Below are 16206 nucleotides of genomic sequence, written 5' to 3'. Positions count from 1 at the left end.
ACTGTGTGTTCTTATCGTCCAGACCTTTGACGTTAGTTCCAGTAGACATTTAACCTAAGTTATAGAGTTCTTTGAAACATCCTCAAGATGGTATTACCTCGGTAGTGGTCTCTAGTAGCCTAACATTCGTGTTGATTACAGGAATAATTGAATAATAGTTTATACCTTCAGACTTTTGACGGTAGGCACAGTTGACGTTTAACCCGGAAGACTTTATTATTGTAGCGTTTCTGTGGCCGAATTTCCCAGGTGGCAGTTTTTGTTAGCCCGACCTTTTGTATTTACGACAGGAATGATTGTAGTATTTGTCCTGGCTGGTTGTACTTTAGTCACCTGAGGTGTTGTTCTTGTATTAATCAAACGGTGTGTCCCAGTCCCAAAGTGACTTGATCTCTTCCCCAAGCAAGTGTTTGTCTCTTCCCATTAGGTGATTTCCATCCCCCCCCCCCGCCGGTTGCCTGACGATCCATGCCTTCTGTCTCATGTCGTGCGTTGAGTGGCGTCAATTGAGATTGGCTTTGTGACCTCTGACACCAATGGTCTTTGGTGCGGCATTGTTAGCGTCAGTCCTTACGAACAAAATATCATGATCATGCGTGAACCGGTGCTTAAGCCGAATCCAGACTGTGATTTAACATAATATTGAATGTCAGGGTTTGCTGTGATTGTGTTTTTATGGACACTATAAGGTACTGTACGTGCATCATACTTCAATCGAGTCATATCCTGGGGATGCTCTCCAGAGGGGCCACCTCTTGGGAACCAGAGACAAAAGCCTACAGCTGGAGGTGATGGATCTGGTCTGAAAGGAGGTTGAGGGGTGACTGATCAAGGTCACGAAGGTGCCCCACTTTCACCTCCGCAACTCCATTAAGGAGCTATCATGCAGCCCACTTTTTGCAACTGCAACTTCTCCTTTTCACTGACATTTCACTTTACCCCTCCTTTCACCGAAGAGGACTTGGTAACGTCTAAAAAAAAAAGAGAATTCTTTCTTCCTGCGCACTTAGCATGACGGAACGCTCGCAGGCGGGTACGCCACATCCTCATGCCCGCTTTGACTAACGTGTAGTGACAGCCCAAGATGCCGCCACCGTGAGGGACAGTATTGTCCCAGCTCTTTAGGTGGAATCGGGCGTCACAGTTACTTTGTGCTCATGCACCGCTGAACAGCTGGATTTCCGCAGACAAAAACATAAGAGTTTTGCTCTTGATGTCCTTTTATTTAACACACGACTCCTATAGTTCTGCTACGTTCGATATGAACTCTGGCAGTCAGTTTAAAGGGTGGAGCAGGTGTTGGATCACCCCCCTTCCTTCCTTCCTCTTAATCCTTTAGTGGGATGCCAGGTTGAGCTATCAACCAATCACTACCAATAAATAGCTCCCAAGGGTAGAGGACCTGAGAGACCCCACTGAGAAACTAGATGAGAGCAAATGAAATGGATAAGATGCGCTCAAAATCAAATGGAGTAATAGAATTGTGGGGGGTCGGAGTTGTGTTTTGGTCCTTTACGAGAAATAATACAAAATTTGGTCACCCATACCGCCGATGAATGACATGTCCAAAATTTACTGGGTTCTTTGTAGAGGGCCTATTATCTTATATTATTATTATTTTTTGCCGGATCTCTCTGAATGATGCTCTCGAACCCTCATAGGGTGTCTTTCCACCCCTCCCGTCTTTCTCGGCGGGATTTTCTTAACTAGTCCAGGAATTTAACCTAATCCCTCGTTTGCAATCGGAAGGACAGTCCACAACAAAAGTTCTTTGTCAACAAAACAAACAAACAAAAAGAAGAAGCGCTTCGCTAGGAACTTTCTTATCCCATTCCTCAAAAACACTTAGTCAGGGATTTTAAATAGCGCACACACACAGTGTAATTATTTAGCTGCCTTCCAACAGCGACTCACTAAAAATAAGTATTCACCCCCCCCCCCCCCTCCCCAAATAGTCGGTTGTAGGAACAATGAGGAAGGGTGCATGACACACAGCATAATGAGGAAATTCCACATTCAGTTTGCAGAATGGGGATTGGGGAGGGGGCTGGGTGGTGAAGTGAGAATCATTCAACTGTAAAATGGTGTGTTCTGTCTAAGCAACGGGGTCTGCATTATTCTGTTTTCCCTTCTTCAACTCACCTTATTTTTTTTCAACGAAGACAATGCAAGAGCGTCCCGTGCCTCTGAACGCTCCGCACCGCTAAGTGCGTTTGAGCAACGCATCAAGGAGGCGAACGGTTTTTGATGCTTAATTGCAAGCTGCGCCACTAACAGACAGGCACGGGGGGCACCTCTCTGATCTTGTTAGAAGCTTAATGGATGGTTAGCGACTAAACCGGCGCCACTGCTCCATCGCGCTAAACCGAATCAAGGCACCGTTGACAAATATTGGGCAGTAATCTCGTTTTGGTGGGTTTTCTGTAGTTCCTCTGAGGTTTGAGATTTGGGGCTGAAAATTTTGCAGGTTGCCCACCCCTCTGCTAGATGTGCTATTATGTAGCAGTTGCTGCTGTTGTGAAGCCCTTGGAGAAATATCAAGTTAGAGAAGTTTGTCTGGTTTGTGGCTACAGCTAATCCTGCCTGTGTCGAACGATTTTTAAGCGATTTTAGATGTATGTGTTGAAGTAGCAGTTTTTTCATGGTTTAGGTTTACCCTTGGATCTAAACTGATTTCTTTTGCTGGTCCGTGAGTTTTCGCACCATATGTTAGCACGTTAGCAAGATTGCAGCATTTTGTTGGATGAAATTATGAGGTTTATCTGAACATTTTGGTTTAAAAATAGTCAACGTTTATTCATCTTATTATGCATGTATTGCCGGTGGGTCTGAAAAATATCTCCGCGAGGTTCACCGTACATGACCAATAACATTAATAGTGTTGTTTTTCTCCAGCTGCTGTGCTTTCCCCTATCTTCTCGCATTCATGGTTATCACTTCTCTTTGCGACAGCTCATGTGTTGTCCGATTTGTTTTTTTCGCAGATCTGGAATCTTCATTGACAGCTATACGACTAATTGAGTCAAACGCATCTCAAAAGAAGGATAATAACCATGGTTTAGAGCAATGAAAGTGAATAACGTAGCTGGGAATAGAACTGCACAGGAGCTAGCATGAAATTAAAACAAAAATAAATCTGCTCACACTTTGCTTCATGGCTGACTAGTTCCTTTTGCACCGAAGCATTATATTGATCCATTTTCAGCCAATCAGGCTTATTCTGACATATGACAATTATTTTCCAGGCTTTGAATCTCGAGGAGACAAAATACTTAAAGGCTGCCGTGGAGTGATTTCAGAAAGTGGATTCGGTCTGTAGTTATGTCCAACACTTAGAATGTGTTAATTCTGTTTAAAAATAACAGACGATCTCGGGTACAGACCAATAGTATCATTTTGTGGGGATGTGGAACGGACCGTATTTAGACTGAAGTCTGTACATGACGGCGACGAAATGTGTCAATCCTTGAATACAAACGTGATTGCAAGTCTTAAATCTGTGTTACCCTCCGACACTTCATTCGGAAAGTAATCTCTGTGACAAACATCTCATTGCATGATCGTAGAGAGTGAGTGCTTAGAAAAAGGAACAAGCAAGCGGGTGGAAAAATGATTTCAAGAAGGTCCTCCACCATTTCTGTCATTGATGAGTCATCTTCTCTATGGCACCGTTTTTATTCATTGGCTTCTTTGCCAGTAGAAAACAGGACAGGGTAAAAAGTCTTTCAGACTACAAGAAACTGAGGTCGTTGCCCTTGCTGCGTTTGACTCGATGTCAGCGTCTGCTCATTTTCACCACAAGGTGGTGGTACAACACAGGTAGCCGACAGCTGCCCTTGTTTCTCTCGTTAATTGTAAAAGTGGCACAAAGTAAATCTTGATGTCACAATTTATTGACGTGCTGATGGGATTATGCACATTAGCATCGGATGGCAAAGCACACACCAAGTGTCACCGGGAATTTCGTTTTGGAATTTCAGGCCTTCAATTTTCTCTGCACGTCTCCCTGGAGACTCATTAATAATATCTCAGTTATTGCCTTGCCGCTGCGCGATAGAAAGGGAGGAGATGCGGAGATGGACAGGCACAGGGAAGGAGTGGTGATTTATGAAAGAATGAAGCTGAGGACGGAAGGAGGGGCTTAAGTGGATTTGGGGACTCTCTTCGTTTTCCCCAGGCAAGGTTTCAGAGCAGGATTAGCACGAACCCTCTTCTTTGACTGCATGCATGTGCAGCTTTGTCCACACATCTGTGTTTGTATTTGAAATTATGGCCAACACACTCGCCTCAATGGCTGCTGTGTTTTATGGATCACGTTCCACAGCCAAGAACGCAAAGCCTGTCCCGAGACATGTTTAACTCCCCGCAACTATCGAAGAAGGGGGATATATCGCACGACAGTATCATATCACATCTACTTTAAGATGATAGTGGAGACAGATTTTGGACATCAGTCTGGTAACATCAAGCCAATCAGCTCGCTTACACATTACGTCTTTGCTGAATTTTGTGTAAAAGTCGAGAACAGATCAATGTTCCAGCAGCTCTGCTGCACCAATTTAGTGGAATCTCTGTAAAGGATGCTCAGAATCAGGTTGCGCAAGCAAACCAAATGAACAAAGACACATGCGGTCATGCGTTGTGGACTGATCACACCGATCGATGGCATCCACCAGAACTTGCGTCCGAACCAGCCCCCCCGAGCCTGCTAGTCTAGCCCACTTCCTCTGAATTAGCCGCGGTTGGCTCAATTTGGCATGTGAATTACCGATTGGGTGGTACAGTTTTGCAGCCTCCGAACCCCCATCTGTGGGAATGACCCACTGAGAAATGAGGTGTCATGGAAGAAAGTAGGTCAAATGCTACAGTGTCAATTAGCTTGTCAGATTGGAGCAAGTGCAGATGAACGCACGTACACGCACATTGTTGTCGCATCGGGCTTTAACCCACTTCCTATTGATGAACACTTCACTGTGATGGAGGCTAGCCCCAGGTGGCTTGTTGCTATGCGCCCTTGAGCTTCTTGAGGCACTTAACCTAAATTAGCGCAGTGTGTCGTCGGGCTTCCGTCGAAAGAGGCTCAGTCGCGTCCCCTTGGAAAGTTGTAAAAAATTAGCTGAAATCGGGTGGACACGTCTATCATAGCAGGACGCTCAGAAAAGCCTCGCTCAGAAAAATGGAACAGGAAGTCGGCCATTTTAGTTTTGTGTCAAGTCTACTGCTCGTAGTTAAATGCCTAATCGAATTTGGGAACTCGTACCAAACTCTCTCTTTGGTAATTCCCCTCACTGATCCCGAGTCACAAGCAGGTATCCTCAACGAGATGAGCGATGCTAAATTTTTCGCTTACATGGTATGTCAAAGTCAAATTCTCATTTCAATGATTTTGCAGTTAAAAAGGGGATGCGTGCTAATTATTTTCATTCAGTCCATTCAAAACAATTTCATCAGCTTGTTCAGTTGAGTGTGTCGTGTCACACTCCTGGTTCACGGCACGATACAATATCCGCATATATATTTGTATTCGTCAAATTAGGTACGCACACAAACAAAAGAGAGAGGAGCCGATGTAGGTCGCGATGTATATGGCTGCGTGTTGAGGCGTTTGCATTCACCTCAAGAGCGAGAGTGTTGTGCGTGATTAACTCGGTTGTTCCTGGAGAAACAGCTGCAGGCGCATCCCCGCCCGGGAACAGTCACGTGGATGTTTTTTTTTTTTCTCAGTTTCTTTGATGCATCGCGATTCAGACCTGGACAAATCGGAATCGCTTCACTAACGTCCACGTTTCGATGATTTAAATGTGCGCAAATTTTGTAACTTTCCACTTGTGACTTGCATGCATTTCCGTCATTTGAATAAAATACAATGGACATGAATTCATCTCGTTTCTTGTTGTAAATTGTGTTTTTAAAAATCGCAAGTGAATCCTAACTCAGGGAGACAAAAAAAAATGCGCGTTGTGAAAAAGTGCATCGATATCGATAAATAATTCCCCGATTATCGTTTTCTAATCGAATCGTAGCCCCTGTCTCATAATCGCAATCGAATCGTGAAGTGCCCAACGAGTCCCGCCTCTGATAACGTGTAAGTCCACATGCATAAGAAGGTAGAGTGGTGGCCCACTTTACGATCATCAATAAATCTGTATCAGTGACGCGCACACACTCTGACCATCACCCTAAGTGGATATCAATGTCTGGATGTAAGAAGGTCTTTGAGTCAATATTGGTACAGACAGCTTGGCTGCATGGAAATGACCTCATGAAAGGCTCTGACACCATTTTTATTCTATTGTGGATGTTATAATTCACTTTCTTTTTTTGGGGCTTGGAGGGGGGGGCGATACCAGCCACCGATACTTAACCCATTTAATCCCACCGGTCACATTTGTGAAGGACAACAATGATTTAATTTACTGGACTCTAAAATTTCTTATTACTGATTACTTAGAAGGGCTACCAATGACGCCTGATTTTGACTTTTAAATGTCTGGGAAAATTTTGGGATTAAATGGGTTAAGGCAAAAAGAATCTGAATAAGTACGGTACTCCTTGGCAAATTGGAATCTGGGTCAGAAAGAAAGGAATTGGTTCCCAATTGTTTTTCCTCATTGTGTTGAATGAATTTTTATATATTAAAAGTACCACAGGTATCGGTACACAGTATCGGCGAGTAGTCAGAGAGTCAATGGATGTGCTGGTATTGGTCTACAAAAAGTGTTGTTGAACATCGCTCGTTTGAAGCTCAAACTTTACTTCGGTCTCCTGATTCCATCAACACAACAGGGCGGCATGCATGAATGTTGTCTGGGGTGTCTCGGTTTAGGATTTAAAACTGCGTTGCCAGGGGTGGCAACGGGCGGCTAGCGACCAATCCAATCTGCACACAAAGCTCGGTAAGCACCAAGAGACGGGACAAATAAATGAGGCCGCTCATAAAACGTGCGCTGTCAACAGCTGTTGACAGCTTTAATGGAGACCAAGTTGTAAAAGTTGCCTCGGTGAGCGAGCATTTGGCGCTAACGCACCTTCCAGACAGTCCGAGTTGCTTCTCGCTTGCATTTGCTGTACAAGGGTTCCCCGACGGTGACCCAAATTTGTACATCAGACAAAACGTGCTGTCGTTTACCACTACCCTTCGCTAACGCAGTACTAAATACACGATCGCAGTAAATATTTGTAACCAAAACACTTGTTGACATCCATTGGGGCACCTTCTGGTGTACTTCAAATGGCCACCAGGGCGGCAGCATAACACCATCGGGCATTTATGGTGGTTAGCCTTGCAGCAGATCCCATGAACATTTTTGGCCTCTTAAACAAACGTAACAGGAGGGCCGACTGCCACGAAGCTTCGATTTCAAAGCGGCTCCCTTGATAGCAGCCGGACCGGACGCCAGGGCAATGACAATGAGGCGTGACCGCCAACTCCTCTGCGCCTTTGAGAGTCCTGGTGGGGATGTCTGTCTTGATGGCGCCTCACCTTGTCTTGTGTATCGACGCTCCCATCTACCTGTCTCCCACCTGTCCTGCATCGTTTCTTCCCCGCGCTTCTCTCGCTTTTAAACCTTTATCTCTTTGTCTCTGCGCGGCCTCGCATGGCGGCTCAGCAAAAATGGCTTCCTCCACATCAAAGTGACAATTTTGCAGCTATTCTTCCCCCCCTTTGCTTGCGATACAATCTGCCGCATTGTCCCTCATCCCGCGAGGTGTGTGGGGGCGGGGCGGATTGATTTAGCCAGCTGGAGCGGCACCTCGAGACGTGAAAATGGTCCATGTGCGCTTGTGTATGACACCCACGCAGAGTTGGAAGGCTCCGCTGACGGAACGGCACCAATGCTCGCAGCTCACTAGACGCCAACGCCGTGTTACAGACACAAGGTCTGACCACACGCGCAGCAGGAGAGCTTTTGGGTGTCAGAAAAAGGTCGGAGGAGGAGGACGGTGGATGGGAAAGCGAAGGGGGTCGGGCTGTGAATGTGCAACGGCCGGCCGGGAACTTAACCCTATGTTAGAATCATTAACAGCGACGTTACGGATTGTTGACTCAGCCTCGCCCGCCGTCACTTGTTGGCCTTCTGTGTGTCGCCTGTTGTGCTTGGGTGAGAGTGGCTGTTTATTCAAGACTCGGGTCAACTTTGACGTTTGCTGACATTGCGCATCCCTACTGTTGTTATATTCATGCTGGGGCTACGATTGCTTTTAAAAGCTGATTCACGAGCAATCAGCTTCAGTTCACCCAGCAACAGCCTCTCCTTCATCATGCGAGACCAAAGCTATCAGGTTTCTCATACCCCCCCCCCCCCCCAAGGCTTCGCTTTCATTCATCCTGTAGCCAAAGAAGATGGTCAGGGGAGGGATTGGTGAGTCACTAGTGCCCCTCCTAAATAATAAAAGGATTGTCACAGAAAAGGGCTTCAATTCGTACTTGGATACAGTAGTTACAATGATGCTCGGGTGTTGTGAATTGGCGAGTGTCTTTGTGGGACATTACCACGTTCAAATAGCTGTCACTCCAGACTCTAGCAACACTTTATTTGCAAAACATTAAAAAAAAAAGTCCATTTTTGACAGTGATCACACCTAAGGACAATTTTAAGTCTTCCATGATCATAACGCGCCTGTTTTTGGAATGTGGGAGGAACCCATACTGATTAAGTCACACTTTTTCAACAGATTCTATGTAAAATTATTTGAAAATATTGTGTGCCTGACAAAGTACCTGCTGCTTTCCAGCTCCGACCTATCTGCACCCTTCAGAGTGGGAAAGTGTCGTAACCAGACAGTCCACCAATAAAACGAAAACACAGACTTCGGGGGGTAATCGGAGAGCAGAAAATCAATACGCCCAGTGCACCTAATGTCTGAGAAAGAAGAACTATTTGGTGGAAGGAAAAACAGGGGACGCTTTAACATTCGCGGATCAGCTTCAGTTGAGAGGTTTTTAGGGGCTCAGTTCAGCTCTGTCCGCTTCAATCCAATTAGAAAAATCAAAGCCAGTCCGGTGACACTTTGCGGATCGATCTGGCCACTCGATGCAAATTCAGTCGCCTTCAAGTCATCATTGTCGCAGTGTACAAGTGCTTCAAAACCTCTTCAAGAATTCATGTCGACCCTCCGCCCTTCTGCTGTTGTTTCACCTAAAGGCAAAACGATGATGTGGCGCCGCGGGCCGGTGTGCGCCCGTTCCAACGGTGGTGATGATGATGATCAATAATTCATGCTGAACTCAACTCACTTCACATCCCAATAAGCAGCAGTTTGTCAGACAAAACATTTTGTCATGAATAGGCTATCTTAATGCAAATCCAAAAAGGGAAATGCAAAAGATAGGCTAACGAGTAGCATTTATTTGGTGGTTAGATCATATCACAATACTCAGAGGCATATATTCTTTTTTGTCTGCGACAAATTACTATTACTGCAGCTTACTGAAGACTTGTGGCATTGAAATGTATGCAGTACTTGGAAAATTAATTGGTTCTGGAAGAACTTTCTTAACTAGAAATTTTGCAAGTAGAGACGTGTTTTCCATGTAAATGCCCTAATCCGTTCCAATCCACTTCAAAATTCAGACATAAATGTTTTCTAAAGCATAAAAATTCGTCAAAATGTTCAACAATTTTTTTAAATACAGTTGAACAGGTATTCTTGAGAAAAAATAAATCTTCAAATATGTCAACATTGTGAGGGATACAGTATCTGGACACCATTTTGCTTACTCTTCATGCTATATTTGGTGAACAGGAAGGAAGTGGTTTCAAATGTCTTCATTACACCTGAAAAAGGTCAACTATATTTCATTTGACCATCCCTAAATATTATGCAACTGCAAAAAACATTTTACCCGTCAAAGTCTGTTGCTGGAATTCCACATTGTCGGACTTCACAAAACCTCAAACGGACAATAATTGGGCTAATAAGCCAATAATATGTACACGTGTGTTTTGCATGAGCAGACGACAAACTGACAAACCTTTGAGGTGTCGGATGAATTATTATATGTGTATAATCCTGGAGGTGACCTACATTACGGGCTATTATTCAATGCGTGAAGTGGTTGACCTGTCTGTGTCTTTGTGTATGAGTGTGTGTGCAAGTGAGAGAGTGAACAATAGGCTCTCTAATGACCGATCCTAATACTGTACACGTGCCGAGCGCAAGCCAGCCAACCAACACGCACACCACAGGATTTGTTGTACCTCCGCATGGACGGCCTGACTTAATATATGGATTTATTGCTAAATAAACTATCAAAATGTCATTACAATTCCAATCCGAGATTGATTAGTTTAGGTTATTCAAAGAATTATTCCCTAATTGCAAATACTGGGATAAAAACAAATAAGAGTTTTCTTCAAACCTTTAGCAACGAGTAAATGATTCGTTTATCTCCAGCATCTCATATGACGATGAAACTTCCGGTTTAGGGCGCAGGCAACAATAGTGACACACTTTTGTTATCGGTTTGACATGTGCAATCGGTCCTTGCTCAAAGCAAAAAGATATTGCCACGGTTGAGCGTTGAAGTCCAGCGCCCGCTAGCCAGTAGCGTTAACAGTTTCACGTAGCATTAATCCCTCCCACTAGCCAAATTACGTCATTTTCAGACAGCAACGTTGAAAGAATGGTGCAGTAACTATTGATTTTAAAGCATGTGTGTTGAAATTAGGAATCAGCGGTTAACGATACCAGGTATCGATATTGGGCCGATACGACCATGTTGTTAAATATCGGGTACTTGCGAATTCTGCCGATACCAGCCACCGATAGTTAAAAATCTGACATTGAGTAAATCCTCCTTGCAAGTAGTTGGCGTTCCACTGCTGCAGTTGACACAGATTTTCACTAGTATCGGTCTGGAGAAAATGCCTGTGTCGACCAAACCTAGTTGAGAGTTAATCGAGTTCTAGTCAACAAAATGCTCTCAAAGTCGTACAAAAAAACAAAAGTGTTCTGTGCGCTGAAAGGGTGACATGTTCAAGGGTAGGGGGAGCGAGGGCCACAACTTCAAGGATCATTTGCAGACCTATTCAAGCTCTTGTTAAGCTAGCCTAGCCCTCCCCCACCTGCCCCCCCCCCCGACACCCGCCAGACAACAGTCTCCATTGGAGTTGAAAAGAAATACGCTGGCAGGAGGAGGGGCTGCGGAGTTTTTTTCACAATAGGAGGCTTGCATGTGATCTAGATTCATGTGGCTCCCACAAACAAGTGGCCAGCATAAAATACTATTCTTACGCCAAATAGGTAAGTGAATATTTTGAGAGCTTTGATGCTTGATTGCAGCCCCTACAATTTCTGGAAAACTCAGTCCCAGTTTAACCAGCGACATGAAATATGGTAGGCATGTTTATCATGAATACAACTCACCCCCCCCCCCCCCAAAAAAACATGCCCACAAAGACACAGGAAGTTTGCCATTTTAGTTTGAAGCAGACAATTTGGTGTTATTTTACAATGTTTCACAAAGCAATGTGAAATTTGGTTTGCATGTCTATCATGAGTAGACCCACCCAAAAAAATTTTTGTCAAGAACCAAAGAAACCTAATGATACAAGAAGTATGCCGTCTTGATTTGAAGCGATCATTTTACTTTTATTTTGGCAACTTTTGAGTCAAAAATTCAGCCCGCTTCACTGAGCAGCATGAATTCGGTTGGCATGTCAATCATGAGTAGATACACAAAATTCTCACTCAAGACGGACAAAAAGAATTACAGTCATTTTATGAATTTTTCCATCGATTCTGCCCCCGAAGCCAGTTCCACGAAGCAACATGAAATTTGGGAGGCATGTCTATCATGAGTCGAGCCACAAAAAAAGTCACAAAAAGCATTGTCAATTTTGACTTGAAGTGACCATTTTTGTGCTTTCTACTGCCATCATTATTAATGTATTGTTTTATTGTTTATTGCATGAATTATTTTTTCCCACATACCGCACAGCGGTGGTGGTTTTAAAGTGCTCTATAAATACAGTTGGGAGATATTGTGGCAACTTTTCCTTTGAGGTGTTGTTTTTTTTTTTTTTAAGACTTACCTGACAGGCTCTCAGAGACAATTGACAAATCATCATCGTCATCGTCATCATCTTCACATTCACAATAACATTAATAACGGTTTTCCATTTGGTTTGGCTGCCAGGTTATTTTGAGTGCGTTCAATGAAATGGCTCAAATAGGACGTGGGCGAAACGAGGATGGAGGGAGTTGCTGCTCGGACTCCTTGGTAACCAAAATACATTTGCAGAACAAGAGGGGCCGGGCCACGCCCCTCCCACTACTGTGTGTGTGCGTGTATGTGTTTGCATGTCCTTGGGGTGGAGTGATTATGGCGGTGAAAGGGGTGGGGTGGGGGGGGGGGTGAGAGACAGAGGGAGGGAGCAATCGAGAGTGAGATGGAGGGTTGGAGTCTGATTGTCAGCATAGTGGACGCTCGCACCGAGCGATAATGTGAGCGCTGAGCTCGCGTCTTTTCTCATCGCCTTGGATTTTATCCCAGTTGCGGAGTCATGGTGTTCATTGGGACCTCGCTTAAGTCGGTCATTAAGTACTTCAAAAGAAAAGGTACATGGCTAGTTTGTATTTTTCGAACATGATGGGGGGGTTTTTTCCCCCCCGCTCGGGCAATATTGCAACTTTATTCCAGCTTTGTTTTTCTTATGTTGCTGCTTTATTTTCCTCATTTTAAAAACTTTAATCTTGTCATGTTGCAGTTTTAGTTGACTGGTGTTATGGCTTTTTTTTTTTTGGTCTTAAAATATTTCTTTAATGTTGTAGCATTCCCCCTGTTTTGCTTGATGACTTTGTTCTCGTAACTGGAATTTGATCCTTGTAATGTTCCAATATTTTTGTCATAGTTTTCCCAACCATGTTCTCGGAAGATGACGTCTTTTTTCTTAAAATACAGTGAACCCCCGCTATTCGTGGGGTATAGGAAAGGGACAGGGCCCGACCGCGTCGAGTGAAAATCCAAAAATAATCGAGACTCCCAATATCTGTATGAGGCGGAAAAGTTGAATAAGTAGGGGTGTTTGCAACAATTGGGGGGGGGGGGGGGGAAGGTTGCCAAGCACTGAAAAAAAATCTTGCAAATAGGTGAAAATATTGTTGCCAAACCGCGTATACATGGAGGGCCACAGTATCGTGTCTTTGGTCTCATTAGACTTTTCACAGATCTGAACGGCCGGATCAGATTGGCAGATATTTTGCATTCTATCCAGAATCGCTGATCAGTTGGAATCATTTGCCAATCGATCACTGTCATCATTGTCATCGGATCCTCAAAAGGAGACCATTACAGCAATCGCATTTGCAACAAACAATCTCGTTCACTCCAGGGACATCCTGTGCTGCCGCTGTGAACAATCCAATATTTCTCACCATGTTTCATCAGAATTTTTTTTTTTTTCTGAATGTTACCCAATATTTTAAAATCATTTGGATCTTTTGTGGGTGTGTCAACAAGTTGTTTATCTTTTTTTTTTCTTTTCCCTAATTGGTGATGAGTTAAAAATCCCAATTGTGTGAAGCCTAATTCTCATGGCAAAAAAAATACAAGTCCAGAAAACTACAACTTTATTCTCGCCACATACCATTCCCCCTACTGGCCCCCAGCCACCCCTCCCCTATCGCTGTAGTGTTTTTATCACACCGTTAGATTTCATCCTCAAGATTCTAAGCGGCTTCCTCATTTCAACGTCAACACCTGCTCTCCTTTTCACACCTTGTTTGCCGGAACCCACGCAGCCAGCGTATCGTATTGCATCATATGTATATTGTGATGTTTTTATATGATATATTTTTTTTAACATTGAGTGAACCCTGCAAGAAGAGAAAGTGGGCAGTATTAAGTGGACCATCCCATGGCCTCGGAAAGCACGTGCGGATGCGCCGCCGAGCTCCAAGCCGCTCGCGGCGGTTTTAATCTGAGGCCTATTTATAGCCCTGAAGCGACGTTGTCGATTATTAGCTCACATGCCGGCCCACGCCGCACTTTGCTCATCACCTTTGTCTGTGTCGTGTAGTTAATGGTTTACCTTTGGCATTTAATAAATACATTAAATCATAGCACAAGCGTTGCGGGAGGTAAGTATCATTTCCCGGTCGATGTTGGTAGGACAGCTTGAGAAAATCATTCATTTGCTCATTGGGCCATGAAGGGATCGCATACCAATGAGTTGTTTGTTCACGTCGAAACCATGGTGTCAGTTGAAAAGGTAAATCCAACATAATTTACATTTTTTTAAAAAAAAAATCTGAGATTAACACTCACTCAGGTAGAAAATACACACGATGAAAATCAAGTTGCAACAATGACGTGGTTGCACCAGAATGCTGTTCGCGTTTTTTATTACTAGCAACAATGTTTCGGTGAATCCTACGCCACAATAAAGCCATGAATTCATATGAAAGACAGTTTGACTTACTTGAACTTTGAATTGTTAACTTACCAAACACTTTTGGCTTGCGGTCTTTAGAGCGTTCCACCCCGACAGCGTCATAAAATTCGACCAAACGAGCGTGGCGGAAACATAAAACTGTGTGCCAAAAAAAAATCGGATGACAACAAATGCTTCAACTTTTCGTGCTTCGTCAAATAATGCGATGGAGAAGTCTGGATTGCATTTCTGAAGCACTCAACTAGAGGCCGTATAAAAGAGAAATAAAGTCTGCCGACTGACCTTGATTGAGAGGCCCCTCCCCCTCCTCCATTTGCAGCCTTTTCGATTTGATTTTTTTTTTTTTTTTTTTTTTTACACCACAATGTCGATTTGAATTTGATTAACTATTCATGGTTACTTTAAATATGAGCACATTGCTAATCGGGATATCAAAGTGCTCCCTCTTTGCAGTCGTATAGGCCCTCCTCAGCCGACACACAAAGTCGCAGTCCGCATCCTCGCAGGCCTCTTTAGCACCTGTGAAAAAGCTCTGCCACACACACACTCCTGGCCCTTCCCCTTCCTGGCCAGTCCTCAAGCACACTTCTGTTCTGTCCCGGTCACACACACACACACACACACACACGCTTTGGCTTGGATACGCTCGCTTGGTAGGTGTTGATTTTGACCGGTGGACCAACAGGTCCAACACATTTGCGGGCTGACCTTGCTGGGGATTCGTGAACCGCCGGAGCATTTTTTATTTGATATCAAACTGGATGGACCGGTTTGAGGAACTACTTTGCAATCAGCCGTTCCGTTACAGGGTGCGACTCCTCCGATACGTGTTATTCTCCCCTTCCTCCCTTGCCGCGAACACACACGCCCGAATAAGGGAACGTTCGAGTCTACGACGGCCGACCGGTGTTTTCGGAGCAGGCCGCGGGAGGTTTGTTACGGTGCCGCTTTTTGTCTCGACAGCCGTGTCTAATCTGGACGAGGAGAGCAAGTGGACGGTCCACTACACGGCGCCGTGGCACCAACAGGAGAACGTCTTCCTGCCGGGCAGCAGGCCGCCCTGCGTGGAGGACCTCCACCGCCAGGCCAAAGTCAACCTGAAGAGCGCCCTGCGAGGTAACGGCGGGCGAGTCCGCAATTTCTCGCCGGATAGCTGCTCAAGCGTAACGAAACTTCGCCACGTTTACGTTTCACGTCAGGCTTCAACTATTTGACATATTCCGATGAACGATTCGTCTCAAAATAAATGGTCATCCGTCAATTATTAATCGCACAAGTCTCGTAACTTTATATCATTGCCCCTACGCTCAATATTTTTCTCGAACTTCTACGAAACACTTTCATAATGTTTGGTAACTTTATGACTTTTGTTTTCATTTTCAAATATTTGTTAAACAGTCCAACTGAAATCATGCTATTTTTTTCTTAATTCTTGTAGTTCTTAAAACTCATTCAGTACCACCCAATTCTAGACCAAGTCTGAAAGGACGTTGAAAAACGTCTTTGGGATTGAATGAGTTTATTCTTGGATATTGCTTTTGTCTCCCATAATATTACATCTTTATTCTTCTAATTTACCACTTTGCCGTTATAGATTACGCTTTTTTTTTGTCTTTGAAAGAAGACAACTTTGTTCTTTTCATTTCCCGCCCCAAATATTTCTTTGTTGTAAAATTGCAACTTTATTCTAAACTTTATTTTTGGTACCATGCATGATTTCATTTTAAATCACAGATGTTATATCTCTGATATTTTATGTCTTTTTCAAATATTACAACTTTATTTATGAGACACTGTCACTTTTTTG

General features: G+C 44.0%; 1 protein-coding gene across 5 annotated transcripts in view; it reads left to right on the top strand.

Moving 5' to 3' along the window:
* Positions 1–16206, top strand: part of LOC147185815 (NHS-like protein 1) — a 74922-nt gene that overhangs the window by 42386 nt on the left and 16330 nt on the right. For 4 of the 5 annotated variants that reach the window (XM_086104237.1, XM_086104238.1, XM_086104242.1 and 1 more), the window contains exon 2: positions 15363–15515. In XM_086104237.1, coding sequence (XP_085960363.1) covers positions 15363–15515 — 153 coding nt within the window. Of the gene's footprint in view, positions 1–12372; positions 12565–15362; positions 15516–16206 lie in introns of those variants that run through there. The other variant, XM_086104241.1, reaches the window with a different exon arrangement.

The sequence above is a fragment of the Hippocampus guttulatus genome, chromosome 23 (genome assembly GCF_054856545.1).
Source record: "Hippocampus guttulatus isolate MCC_2025c chromosome 23, RoL_Hgut_1.0, whole genome shotgun sequence".
Classification (NCBI taxonomy): domain Eukaryota; kingdom Metazoa; phylum Chordata; class Actinopteri; order Syngnathiformes; family Syngnathidae; genus Hippocampus; species Hippocampus guttulatus.
Note: the sequence above shows the minus strand (reverse complement) of the source record. Positions and strands in the feature narration are given on the sequence as shown.